Source organism: Mustela erminea, chromosome 14 (genome assembly GCF_009829155.1).
Source record: "Mustela erminea isolate mMusErm1 chromosome 14, mMusErm1.Pri, whole genome shotgun sequence".
In the NCBI taxonomy this organism is placed as follows: Eukaryota; Metazoa; Chordata; class Mammalia; order Carnivora; family Mustelidae; genus Mustela; species Mustela erminea.
In genome coordinates this window covers 76,922,936-76,938,130 of record NC_045627.1, presented here as the reverse complement: position 1 = coordinate 76,938,130, position 15,195 = coordinate 76,922,936, and the positions used below count along the sequence as shown (strand labels likewise).

General features: G+C 35.2%; 1 protein-coding gene across 1 annotated transcript in view; it reads right to left on the bottom strand.

Moving 5' to 3' along the window:
* ATRNL1 (attractin like 1) overlaps positions 1-15,195 on the bottom strand; it is a 796,208-nt gene that overhangs the window by 739,407 nt on the left and 41,606 nt on the right. The window contains exon 6 of the mRNA XM_032313798.1: positions 3,878-4,052. Within this exon, the coding sequence (XP_032169689.1) occupies positions 3,878-4,052 (175 nt within the window). The remainder of the gene's footprint in view (positions 1-3,877; positions 4,053-15,195) is intronic.

Sequence of the window (15,195 nt, the reverse complement as noted above, 5' to 3'; positions counted from 1 at the left end):
AGACAATAAATATTTTAGGCTTTGTGTACCACATTGGTCTCATACATTCTTCTTCGGTTCTTTTCTACAGCCCATTAAGAATGCAAAACCATTCTTAGCATCTAGGCCCTAGGCCCCTCCTTGGCAGTTGGCTGTTTCTGCTATCAATAAACTATATTTGTGTTCCTGGTGCAGTGGATCCCACAACATTCTAGCAGTTCTGCCATCTCTTTCCTACATCACCACATTATGGATTTACTAGATAATTCCCATTGGCATAAAAACATGGTGTTATTTTTCCCCACTTATTAAAAAAAAAAGGAAAATTTCTCTTGACCTTACTGTTCCCCCTTCAAGCTATCACCCCATTTCTTTACTATGCCTATTCTTCCTTACCCCACCCTGCACCTCTCCACTCTCTTCAACTAACTCTAAATAAGCTTTTAAAACGAGGCTCCAACAAAACTGTTTTTGTTAAAACCAGCTTCCTCCTGCGAAATCCCTGGGCCTTCTCAGTCCTCATTTTCCTTGATTTGGTTAATCATTAGCATCTGACACGGCTAATCAATCCTTTCTCCTCATATATTCTCTTCCCTTGCCTTCAAAGATACCACACTTGGTTTTCCTACCTCACAGGCCACTCCTTTACAGCCTCCTCGGCTGTTTTCTCATCTTTTACCTTGACCTCCTAGTGATACGGTGCCTTGGGCTCAGTTCTTAGTTCTCTTCTCCACCTAGAATTCATTCCTTTAATGATATCATCCTAACTCAAGCCCCATTTCTATTCTTCTTACAATCCCAGTATAGTCTTCACAAAGTAGGCACAATGCAAGTCAAAGCATGCTCAAAGATTCCCATGACTCTCAAAAAACCTACAACATCCTACATGATCTGTCTCTCTCTCCGACTATCCCAAGAAGTTCATGTGTCCCTCTCATGTATTCCATGAAAGTCACAGGGCCTCCTTTTTGCTGCTTGAACTGTGCAAGTAGCTCCACATTAAGGCTTTTGTCTGGCTCTTTTCTGTCTCCAGATAACTGCACTGCCAACGCTTAATCTATTTAAATCTGTTGTTATCACCTTTCCCACTATGGCTACCTTGACCACATTGATAACTCTCCTCTTTGCACTTTGTGATTTGCTTATCCTATCTATCTCGGTATCTATCTTTTTATACATATATACATATATATAATTTACATAAAATGTACTTATTTATGATGGTAATTATGTTTTTCTAATTGCCTGTCTTTCCTCACTAACTCCATAAATATAGAGACAATTAATATGTCCACTATGTATCCCAAATATCAAGCATACAGTTAATATTCAAAACAGTTTGCTATGCCCATAAATACATGTTAATTCTCACTAATGTCAGTATATAACGTAAGGGCCTATTTTAGCCAGAGCGATTCCATCCGGTTAAACAGTGGTTTTGTTGTTTATGCAGTAAAACTTAAACTGACCCTGCCCCCCCACCAGGGGACTTACTTAAAAGCAAGTCCAGGAAACCAGTCCCAGGTAACAAAGCCCAAATACAAGGGCGGGTCAGGCCGGGTGGAGACATCCAATCAGTGGGGCATGCATTCTGTCTCCCTAGCTACCAAGGAGTGTGGACCCTGCCTTTTGGGCGCCTTTTGGGTGCCAATTCTGACCAAGGTGATAGCCTAGTTCAAATATCTACTATAGGGTAAATTGTGATTCAATTGGTCACTTGTGTGTGACCTAGCATGACTATGCAGCTTTCTCTGTATGTTGCAATCTCATTGGCCACCTGTGTGTGGCCAACCACATGGCCCTTGCCCTTTAAAAGTTAGTCAGTAAGGCAGGGAAGGGTCACCCTCTTTGTAAGAGGCAGCCCCGAACAGTCAGTTTGATTCTCGATGCTTGGCGCAAAATAAAGCTTTGCTTGACCTTCACTTTTTATCAGTCTCGCTCCTTTGATCACGGACCTATCTTTGGGGGACCCATCATATATGTTCTGTCAAATAATACAGAATTTTATATCTTACTGAACAATTTTGTCTTAAAATATAACATCTAGGGGCATCTTGGTGGCTCAGTCAGTTAAGCATCTACTTTAAGCTCAGGACATGATCCGGGAATCCCAGGATCAAGTCCCACACTGGATTCCCTGCTCACAGGGAGTCTGCTTTTCCTTCTGCCCCTACCCCTGATCATGTTCTCTTTCTCTCTCTTTCTCTCTCTCTCTCTCAAATAAAATCTTTGTTAAAATTGCAAAAGATTCTTACAAATGTAACATCTATACCTCGATTAAATTCTATAGAAGAGAAATTGACTAATGACTAACATCACTTCTAAAAGCCAATAAATATCCTTACCTATCTACAACTGAATTACATTCAGAATAATAAAAACAAAAAATTCTCTAACTTGTAAACACAGCAACCAGGTTACTTTTAATCTGACACCTCGAGACTTAAAACTAAACACTACAGGCAAAAGAAACAGGTTGCAGACAAAAAAAAAAAAAAAGTTAAATTATCTGAGTCAAATGAGAAATATATAAGTTTAAGAGTATCAAATGATATTCACCACTTAATTTTAAACACGCATTTAAACTTGTACAGAACACAAATTTTTAAGATTCCCATGTTTCCCTGACACTGTACTCCATCTTCACAAAGATGCAAAGACCACAGTTTAATTCAAAGTTTTATTTTATTTTCATAGACGTTTCATTATCATTAATCATAGTTAATTTCCTTCTCATTTCCACATTTAAATTGTATTATTGCTTCAGGTTCTTTTTATACCTTTAACAACTTGTTTAATACTACCAACACTCCTTTAATTCTTTTTAGAATATTTTATCCTTCATATACTATGAGGTATAATTCTAATTCTTCACTTAAATATTTACCTATCACTCTTCCTTTTCTTCCTCTCCAGAATTCATTTTAGACTAATTCCAATCGTATTCAATCATAGCTTTAAAGCAATCTCCTCTTAAACACAGACATTTTTATATTCTCCAAAGTAACAAGGTTAGTATTTTCACTTGGTAGAGTTGCCAGATAAAATATAGGATGCTCAGTTAAATCTGAATTTCAGATAAGCAACCAACAAGTTTTTAGTGTACCCATGCAATATTTGGAACAAAAGCAAAAATACATATTTTTAAAGTTATTTTGTATATTGCATATTGCAAGGAGCCTACATGCAACATATATAATTTTACAATGAAGACTAACAAGGTCAGTTCTGACTGGTTGATGCCCAGGTTGTACGAGTTATATTATTATATCAAAAACAATACTGATAATCAAATTACTCTTTCTAATTCCTCTTTTATTCTATTAATAGATGGTTGATAAAATAAAACTGGCAGCTGAAAAAAAAGTCAGATAAACCTGCCACCCATGTGATTTTTCATGTCATCCAATCATGCAGAGGATAATCTCTATTGCACCAAAAGCAAATGAATGATTTATTTTATAATATTGGCGCTGTGTTCCCAAAAGCTTGTAAAATAAAAGCTCAGGTAAATTAAAACTTATGGAACAAAAAACTGAAAGTATTTTTATATAAGCAAATACACTTCATTCTAAGAAAATGAAAGGTGACAGGATTTTTAATGTCTAATACAGGCACAGTCCCCTACTTCTTTGAAGTTAGTATTTTCATACTAAGAATTTGAGAAAAGCAATCTCTAGAGAAGTAATAAGATTTCTACAAAACAAACTTACATGTACAATGACAAAAATTAACTATGTATATACTGATTTCATGTATTCTCAAATCAGTCCTATGTAGCAAGTAGTTACTACCACTGATCTGTTTATAAATTTGGACAGCAATAAAATAAGAAATTTAGTATAACCTTATTACCAAAATAATCCAACAGATTATGAACATTTGAAAAAAAACTTACTTCAGGACCATTTGAAAAGAACTGTAGTTAAAAGTATATCCACCAATCACCCACATAAATTTCCCATGTAAAACTGCTTTATGGGAAGCCCGACCTACAGAAGGACTGAAGGGTTTAACATTTGGCAAAATCCAGTAAGACTCAGTAGAAGGAACATTCAAAGAACAATCAGGACCTATTAAAAAAAAAAAAATCAAACACAATGCATTAAACAAAGACCTTAGGTTATAGAAATAGAATAAAAGGATTAAGAAAATTTAAGAATTCAATGTTCATGATACTAATAAATGCAATATACATAAAACCTAAAATATAACTTATAGGAAAATTTCTAAGAACAAAAATAATGCCTACCAGGCAAAAAATTCATATACCCAATCAGACATAAATACCACAACCTGAAAAAAAAATCATTTCAGTAATACGAAATATCCTATTTACTTTATTATGCTACTAGAATGCTACTGGAGTATCAGACTGCAAATCAATGTACACAAATCCTGGTTTAGTCACTGACAACAAATGTGACCTTGAGCAAGTCTGTTTGTCTCTCCCATCATCAATCTTTCATCTATAAAATAGAAATAACAATTGATCCCCTAAAGATTATCAAAATTTTTTAAAAGACAATGGAAATGAAAGCATTTATAAATTATAAACTATTAAACAAATATGAAACCAAAAATTATATTTTTCTTAGTATCATTATATGAAGAACAACCAAAATTGGTATTAGTAGAGAGGCTTATTATCCTCAAACAGAAAAAAATTATTATGCATAATAAAATAAAAAGTATTAATAAGTGCAGGATAACCTAAATAACTTTATGTTAAAAACACTGCCTTTACCTACCCATCATTCAAGTTACTCATGAGACTTGATTTCCTCCTCTGTAAAATATAGGAGACTAGCCTAGATCAGGTTTCTCAAACTTAACTAATTGAAGGAATGCTCCTAAAGGAAATATATATTTCACCAAACTTAAGGTTCATAAATTATTTTAATTCTAAGGAAACTAAAATACACTGAAATAAAACTAAATATAAATTCCTTATGTTTGAAGTACTTTTATAAATATAAAACCAAGAAAAATTTATAAATTGTATATAAACTTACAAAACCAGTAAAATTAATGTTTACTTAATATGATGGTAATAGTGCTTTGCTCTAAGTAAATCATTGGTCCCAAGTTGAAAATGATATTACTACAGTGCCTTTTTAACATACTTTAGCATACCTATATTACCTTGACATAATTCTCTCATCACTTTTCTTTTCTTTACCTTTAATAAATAGTTTAAATTCAATAATATGCCATATTATCATTTGAACTGCACTTGTCACAAAAGCATAAAACACCTGAGGAATATTCTTTTTAGCCTATAGTAAGTAACATCACTTGGTCTCAAATCCATAGCAAACAGGAATGCTGACATTGCAACCAAGTGACATTTTTACTCAATTACGAGATCAATCACTTGGCTTAAATTTGTTAATACCAAAAAGTTTTGGATTATCTTGAATCACAAAATTTTAAAATATCTGAAGAGACTCTGATGTGAGAGGCATGAACCCACACAGTTCCCATTTGTTTCTGGGTTCACTCACCCATGCACTCACTCATTCATCTTCAAAGTCCTTTTCAGTGCTTGCGTGCTATATTTTTCAGGTACAAACTAGGTAGCATTCTAGCTTATCTCTTTGATAACAGCATAATCCTTTAAATCAGATACAGAAAATGTTACTGATTCTGAGTGAGAAGACTACAAACTATTCCTTGGTAACTGAAGAAATTTAAAGAATATACTGCTGCCAAAAATGTGTTTTAATTCCCATTCGAAATCACTTAGAATTCAAGTTGGCAAACAACAAACCATGAGCAAACTCCAGGCCACTATCTGTTTTCATAAACGACATTTTATTAGAACACGTCATGCTCATTCAAGTACGACCGGTAACTGCTTCCGCACGAGTACAGCTGAATACCTGCAACATAGACTGTGTGGCCTACAAAGACAAAACTCACAGAATGGTTCACCAATCTCTACGTAGACTGAAGAGAAATGAGATCATATGGACGTTATATATAAGTAATATATTCATTGGTATGAATTTTTGCATCTTGTTTTCTTAAAAAGGAAATGTAGATTTATTTTAAATCATGTAAGTCAGGAATAATAAAGCAAATAGGGTAAAATGTCAACAACAGGTGAAAATGGGGGTAAAGGGCGCTTTCATAGTCTTTGTACTATTCTTATTCTTGCAATTTTTTCATAAATTTAAAACTTTCTAAGTAAAAACTTAAAAAAAGTCTACCACCTAAAGGCAGAGCTGGGAGCAGTCAAATAATACCCAGGTATTATTTGACAAAGAGCTTGACAGAGAATTAACAGCACGTAAAACTCTTGAGAGTCAGAACCATATTTAAAGTGTAATGTGTTTATGAAACCTATGCTAAAGCAAAATATTTCAGAGCAGGTTTGTGGTAGGCTTTATAAAGCCCCTCGCCCCAAAGAAGTCTAGGTCCTAATCACTGGAACCTGTGAATGTTACCTTATCTGGCAAAAGGAACTTTGAAGATATGACTAAATTAGGAATCGAGCTCAGAAGTTTATCCTGGATTATCCAGGCAGGCTCTGAATGTAATTACAAGTTTCCTTAACAAGAGAGGGAGATGTGAATACAGAAGAAGAAAGCAATATGACCACTGAAGTCAGCTGTAGTGTAAGCTTTGATAGTGGAGGAAGGGAAAACTAGGAACCGCAGCTCTAGAAGCAGGAAAAGTCAAGGATCTAGAAAAGATCTAGGAAAAGATCTAGAGCCTCCAGGAGTGTGACCTTGCAACCCCTGAGATTTTAGACCAGTGAAACTGACTTCACACTTCTTATCTCAGATGGTAAGAGATTAATAAAGGTGTATTGTTTCAAGACATCAGGTTTATGGTAATTCATTATAGCAGTTATAAGAAACTAACATGTATAACTAAATTTATTACTTAATTTATTTAAATATTGTTATTTAATACAGAAAAACAAGATTCTAAAGGTTTTTAAAATTTTACTCCGTAATCTAAAAAATCTGATTTTCTACACAAAATAGGAGTTAAAATTTTTCTTATCTTTGTTACTACCATATCTTACTTCTGGCAATTATTAGAAGAAATGTCTATAGTCAAACTCTATAGATTGTCTTTATTTCGCTCTAAATTAGGAAATTTATAAATAGAATGAGATTTATGAATATGGCTTAAAAGTTTAAGGAAAACTAGATAGCTTAATTTGTAGCACGCTGTGTTCTATAACTAAAATAATTAAAAACATCATTTTAGGGGCGCCTGGGTGGCTCAGTGGGTTAAGCCGCTGCCTTCGGCTCAGGTCATGATCTCAGGGTCCTGGGATCGAGTCCCACATCGGGCTCTCTGCTCGGCAGGGAGCCTGCTTCCTCCTCTCTCTCTCTGCCTGCCTCTCTGCCTACTTGTAATCTCTGTCAAATAAATAAATAAAATCTTTTAAAAAAAAAAAAAAAAACATCATTTTAAAGGGTGCCTGAGTGGCTCAGTGAGTTAAGCATCTGACTTTGGCTCAGGTCATGATATCAAGGTCCTAGGATCAAGTCCCACATCAGAGTCCCTGCTCAGCGGACAATCTTGTCACTCTCCCCTGCTCATTCTCTCTCTCAAATAAATAAATGAAATCCTTTTTTAAAAATGTAATTTTATAAACTGAACATTAATTTAAAACATAAATAACTACAAAGATTACACTATACATAAAGGCGTCACCATCCATTAAAAATCTAATATTGATATCTACATTTAAGGCCCTCAAAGACTCCCTTTTTAGTTTTTTTTAAGAGGGTGGGCAAGGGGCAGGGGGAGAGGAAGAGAGAGAATCTTAAGCAGACTCCACTCTGGGCAGGGCTCAATCTCAGGTCCCTGAGATCATAACCTTAGCCAAATTCAAGAGTCGGATGCTTAACTAACTGAGCCACCTAGGCGCCCCAAGACTCCCTTTTTATAAAAATATATCCATGAGGGACGCCTGGGTGGCTCAGTGGGTTAAAGCCTCTGCCTTTAGCTCGGGTCATGGTTCCAGGGTCCTGGAATGGAGGCCTGTGTCAGACTCTCTGCTCAGCAGGGAGTCTGCTTCCCTTCCTCTCTCTCTGCCTGCCTCTCTGCCTACTTGTGATCTCTGTCAAATAAATAAATAAAACCTTTATATATATATATATATATATATATATATATATATATATATATATATATATATAATTTCCATGAAAAGTCCTCTATCTACCACTTCCTAATGTGGCCCCTTATGCAGCCCCTCTGCATTAACTCTTCCTGCACAACTTCTCTCTATCTCCTCAAGGTATGCAGAACTCAGCTGTCTTGAAAAGATGGAATAAACTAATTCACATTACAGTGGGGATTTCATAAAGATTTAATATGCTACATTTTCCACAGGCTGTGCATCATTTATAATCCAAAGAGCACAAATGAATTTCTAATGCTGTAACTTTGGAGATTAGTAAAGGCTGTTGAGAGATTTCTAAAGGGAAAATGCTATTCTACACACAATCATAGAGAGTAGAATTACACTCTGATCTCTCCCAAATGTGTATCTCTAGTCCCACAATCCCTCTTGAATTCCAGGTTCAAAGAGAGATGATCTATATGACATCTCCACCAGCTGGATATCTAATAATAATCTCAAACTTAACATGTCCAAAACTAAAATCTTAACTCTTCCCTTTCAAATCTGCTCCCTCACTAGTGTTCACCATCTCAGTAAATGGCACTTCCATTCACCTCACTGTTCAGGACAAAGACCATGGGGCTATTCCTGAGCTCTCTCTTTCACTCACATTCCATATCCAATCCATCAACAAATCCCGGACTGACATTCATTAGTATGCAGGCGTACAGCCTTTCTGACCATTACAATATGGAAAGGTTTCAATTGAAGCAGATGCTGCCTCAAGCCCCTGGCCTACCCTCCCAGTTCCCCTGGCCCCTTCCTGAGATAATCCAAGCCTCTCCAGTCAACAACTAAAGGCATGATACCTGGCACAGCATGGCTTCTCCAGGATCTAGCTCTGTCCTAAGGCCAGCATCCCTTTTGACTGGCTGGTGTCTGAGTGTCTGTACCCTACCGATGATAAACATCTTTAAATTCTGTCATATCTACTAGACACCAACCACCAATTCTTTCCTTAACAGCTACCATTCTAGTCCTAGCCACCTATTTGGAACTATTTGGAACAAGAGTCTCCAAAAACTGGTTTCCTTATTTCCATTCTGGTTCCCTTCTCATCACATTCTACTCTCCACAATGCAACCAGAGTAATTAAAAATATGAATTCACTCCTACTCAAAATCCTTCAGTGGTTTCCCATCACACTTCAAACAAAATGAAAAATTCCTAACATAGCCCAACACCTATGAGTGGTCTCAGTATCTACTTACCGAATGAATGAATAAAAATAACCTTAGAGCTATAAAAGATCAAAAGTATGAGCTATGAAGTAAACCAAAATTTCCAACTTACTAGATATGAAACCTTGGACAAGTTACTTCTTCAAGCTCCTTTACAGTAATCCTAATCCTTTTTTTTTTTTTAAGATTATTTATTTAATTATTTATTTGACAGAAAGAGAGCCAGAAAGGGAACCCAAGCAGGGGGAGAGAGAGCGGGAGAAGCAGGCTTCCCGCTGAGTGGAGAGCCCCATGCGAGGCTCAATTCCAGGACCCTGGGATCATGACCTGAGCGGAAGGCAGACGCTTAACTTAAAGACTGAGCCACCCAGGTGTCCCAGTAATCCTATTCTTATTATTAAGTCAGTCCCCTCATTTTATATATAAGAAAACTAAGTATACTTGAGGCAATCTACGTTAATAAAGCCTAGTGTCATTAGATATTACAAATAGACATGTCAAAGAAAAAAGGAAAATTACAAGTGAAAAATTCAAGGGGCTCCTGGATGGCTAAGTCGGTTAGCAAACTGATCTTGATTTTGGCTCAGATCATGATCTCAGGGTAGTGAGATCAGCCCTACATCAGGCTCCACACTGGGCAGGAAGTCTGCAAAATAAGTCCTATAATAGCGGGAAAATCAAATAGAGAAAAAAATTGCAAAGATAAAACCGAGAATAAAGAAAGAACTGCAAAATGTTTAAAGTTCTTCCAAAGTAATTCCAGACCACTAAATTACATTCCAAAGTGGTGTATTTTGCACTGGAAAAACTGGACAAGTTTTTCTAAAGGAATCTACCTCTGATTTTATAATGGAAATCAATACAAAATCAATACAAAAAAATTTGTATAACACAAATGAAATTTATAAAATAACTTAGCTTCCATATAAAGAAAGATAAAAATTTAAAGTTTTCAGATGAGTGAAACAACAATCCCCCAAAGGTCCAAAAATTATTAATAGATTTATATATAAATTTTCGATGTTACTAGAAAACCTGTAATTGCTATATACAAAGATAAAGAAAGGAAAACCTGACAGTAAAGTTTGATCTCCCCCAAAAAGAAGATTAATTGTTCCTCAGTAATAATAACTTAACAGCAGGCTTTGATTTCTAAAAACAAGAATTACTCTGAGTGGAGTTTCTCTGTATCATTTAAAGTAAGAAAAGAAACCCAAAAATTACGCAGTCATGTAAGGGATTTTCAGGGGAAAAATTAATCTTTCTCTAGAATTTTGGACTTCCTAATATAATTTTAGCTCATACTTTTAATTCATATTTAATCTAAGTCATGATGAAAATTATCAAGGTGGTATAGACTTAAAGGGCCAAATTATATTTATTTTCTTTTTTCAGTTCTCAATTAAAAACGCTAAATTAGTGCTAACTTTGTACCAAATGCAAATGGTTAAGCTAAATTTCTATCAATACATCTATGTTGCAAATATCACTTTTAGTATTTTAAATAAAGCTAATAACAGAAATATAAAATACATACACACATATATATATATGAACTCTAATAGTATAGAGGGCACTATAGTACAGAGTACCACTATATTCTGGTATAGTGTATCAGCTAGATTTCTTTGGTTGTAAGCCACAGAAACTAATTTCGGCTACTTTAAGGAAAAAAATGGGAATTACTGGAGAAATTCAGAGAATTTCAAAATGAGGCTAAAAAAATCAAGTTTAGAATAGACAACTATCTGGATTCATCATCCCATCACGACTACTTTAACTAAATGAAAGGCAATTTCCCAAAGTTGGATTGCTAACAGAAAAGGAAAAAAATACGCTGAGAAGGGAGATTTTAAGAGCTGTGTATGTAATTTATTATAATCATCCCAGAAATAATTTTATGATTTAGTATGTATACTGAATCTGAAGTTCTCCAAATAAAAAGCAAAACAAGGTAACAAAAGTATAAGTCATCTTCTAACAGCACTGAAAAATCTGATTTTGTTTCAGTATCCAAAGTATTCTAAACATTTTCTAGCCCCACTAAACCAATCTCCAAAGGTCAGGCATGAATTTTCCTGTATTGTGAATGTTCACAGCTGTTTTGACAGTATTTTAATTTTATAGAACAATGAGTTGTGTGAATGGTAATCATTATACTGTTCTGTTCCAGGAATATTTGGTTCTCTCAGTTTAGGTCAATGATGCAATTATAATATAGACAGGAACTGTCCTGTTGGCAAAGAAAAGTATTTTCCAACATATTATTTTGAGTCGTGGAAGGATTAAAACAAAGCTTTATGGACTTTGGTTCTGATTAGTTGAAAATGATTAATACAGAGTTAGCTAGGACTAAGAGCAGGATTTGTTTATTCTACTTCTCTAAGTCAGAAACATTAATACAAGAGCTTGTTTCAGCATCAGGTAAGCTTCTCTAAGGAAGGAAGTTACTCGTCTCACACAATATCCCGTGAATTGTATTGTAACTCAGAGCTCAGTAGGTTTCACTCTCTCTCTACACTTACTTTCCTGGTGATCTCATCTGACTTCATGGCTTAAGTACCACCAATAGTTTCCAATTTAATATTTTTAAGACCCAAATGTACAGCTACAGTACAGACATCCTCCACTAAACCCCAACTATCTGTTCAACATCTCCACTTAGATGTCTAAAAGACATTTCAAACTTCACGCACCGAAGTCAAACTAATTTTCCTCCTAAACTCTTCTTCATATCCATTGGTAACTCTACCTTACCTCTGTGGTCTAAAAAATCTTAGTCATTTTGACTCTTTTCTTTCCCTCACCCATTCACAATGTGTCAGCAAATCTTATTAACCCTGCTTTTTAAGTTCCATTTAACACTCAAGCCACTCTTACCCCTCCACTGCCTGCCCACACTACTATCACCTCTCATCTGGATAATAATTATAGCAGTAACCTCTTAACTGGTACTATGCCTTCAGTATTCTCAATTAGAAGCCAACAGAAACCTTTTAAAACTAAGATTAGATCAATCTTCTGCTCAAAATTTTTCAGTGGTTCCCCATTTCACCTAGGGTAAAAGTCAAAATCATTATAGCTGTCCCCAGTGCTAAGGCTTAGCTAAACTGGCTCCATTCTTCACATACCTCCATCACTCCAGTAACCCTTAAACCCCATATCTCCAATCCTCTCCCCTGTTCTGTAACTTCTCTGAGCTCCTGACTAATCTTCCATTAGTAATTCAACTCTAGGCACACTGGCCTTTTAGTTGGTCCTCAAACACAAAGGGCATGTTGCTACCTTAGGACTTTTGTACTGACTGTTCCAACTGCCTAGAATATTCTTCTCCTAAGTAAGGATCTAGTTAATTCCTTCACATGTACCAAGTCCTTGCACAAATGTCACCTTCTCAGTAAGGCCTAAACTGACCACTCTATTTTAAACTGTAACTCTCATCCCCATATCTACCCCTCTTTCTCTGCTCTACTTTATTTTTCCACAGCACTTATCCCTTTCTAATATACTGTACTTATAACATGTATATTATGTTCATTGTCTGTGATCTCTCTCCCAGTCTAATGTACGTAAGCTACATAGAGATCCTTGATTTCTTTGTTCCACGATGTATCCGAAAGGCATAGAATAGTGACTAAAACTTAGTAGATGCTCAAAAATTTTGTTACATAAATGAATATAATATATATATACACACACTCACAGACCCACACACACATTCTCAATGCTACCTTTAAACAATTTTTCAAGTAGGTTAGGAATAAAAACTTAATTTTATTGACTTGCAAAAAGTCAGATCTGCTGATTTTACTAGTAAGAAGAATGACTAAAAGAAAAGAATTAAATTTAATATATTACCTGTCATTAAAGTTAAATAAAGTAGAGAGACAATGTTTATTATCATTAAACATAAAAAGGAAAAGGTAATTTATCCAGTGAATTTTTTAAAGGTGCTACATTTAAAGTACGCAACTCTGATGTGTACTTACATACTAAAGTAACTAAGCATGTCCTGGTATGTCATATGACTAGCGCAGAAAAAAACACTTCAAGATAAAATATTCAAGAGTTTAAATTAAAACGTTTTATATTTTTCTAAAACAAACAAAATTATCAAGTTTTTACAACCTGAATGAAAGCAGAGGTTAAGTGTATGTTCTGGTAGTCAATACTGCCACCTACTGGCAAATGTTAAAATCTAAAACCAAAGGATTATAATACTGGAAAACAAAGAATCCAAGAACCACAAGCTCAAATTCAGTTGTTTTTCTCAATATTTAAAGTCATTTTTTATAAATTAAGTACATTAAGTAATTTATTATAGTACTCATCTTCTGAAACATTTATATTTGAATGTCTATATATCATTAAACTAGTCTTATTCATTTATTCAACTCCAGAAACCAATATTGCACCGTATGTTAACTAAGTAAAAATAAATTTAAGAAATAATAATAATAGTTCCCTCAGCAACAACAAAAAACTTGAATGCCTACTACACGTCAAGCACTATAATATGTACTGGGGACACAAACATGATCAAAACATAATCATTCTTCACTTCATGGAGCTTATACTCTAGTAGGAAAGAAAATTAAAAATCATACATACATAAATGTGATAAGTGCTATAAATTAAAAAGGTAGGGTCCTAGGAAAGCATACAACAGGGGAATCCAACCTGGTCTTAGAATGTTAATGGGGTAAGGTATTCCTGGATGAAATTCAGAAATAAGAAAGGCTGTGAAATACTAAGGGTCAAAGAGACATGAAAGAAACTGAAATAAGGGGTGCCTGGGTGGCTCAGTGGGTGAAAGCCTCTGCCTTCGGCTCAGATCATGATCCCAGGGTTCAGGGTTCTGGGATCAAGCCCCTCGTCGGGCTTTCTGCTCGGCGGGGAGTCTGCTTCTCTCTCTCTCTCTCTCTCTCTCTCTACCTGCCTCTCTGCCTACTTGTGATTTCTAATAAATAAATAAAATCTTTAAAAAAAAAAAAGAAAGAAAGAAACTGAAATAAGTTCAAATAAAGTATGAGTTTAAATAAAGAATCAGAGGCTCTATATAAAACTATCAAATTCTCTGATTTGTATATGTAGATATTATCTTTTAATCAATAATTTAAAGGCTTAACACAACAAACTCCAATCTTTATATGAGAACCAAGTCTTAACTGAACTGAAATACTATAAACAAAGAATATCCTGAAGACATTTAAAAGGACTGAACAGTAGGATTAAGCAGGACATTCTGGAATAGGAAAGGAATATCACAGGGACAACTGTTAAATGGTTAGGTAATGGTCATGTATATAAAGACGGTGACCTATTTTTCATCTCTATAAAATAGGGGGAAAATGTCTTGTGTAATGGATTAAGAAAAAGAAAATCAGACGCTGAAGCCTACGGGTTTATTTTTTTAACCTGTCTACTTCCACCACTTGCCACTCATTCCAAGGTATGAGTAGGACCTCAGCCAAACAGATGCTACTAAGCAGGACTTTGAATCTTAACAAGTGATACAAAGGTGTAGGAAACACTTAGAATTCTCTCTAGCCATGCCTGAAGCATGCTGTATGCACAGTAAGGATGCCAGTGGGAATCCCAGGGTCCAGTGGAGTGACATGAATATCCTCATCCAACATTCCTGTGGCTTCATCTTTCAGGTAACCGTGAATCTACCCACCTGCCTTTCCGTTGTACTTGACCCTTTCCAACCAAGGTTCGACCAGGCTTTCATCTCTCCTCAGAGCTATTGGGGACCCTTCTGTATTAGTTAGGGTATAGGTTAGGAGAACCAAAACTAAGCTGCTTAAATAAGCTAAAACTAAATTTCTCCCTAATGAAAAATTCTAGAAGCAAATAGGCAAGTAATATTGGTTACTA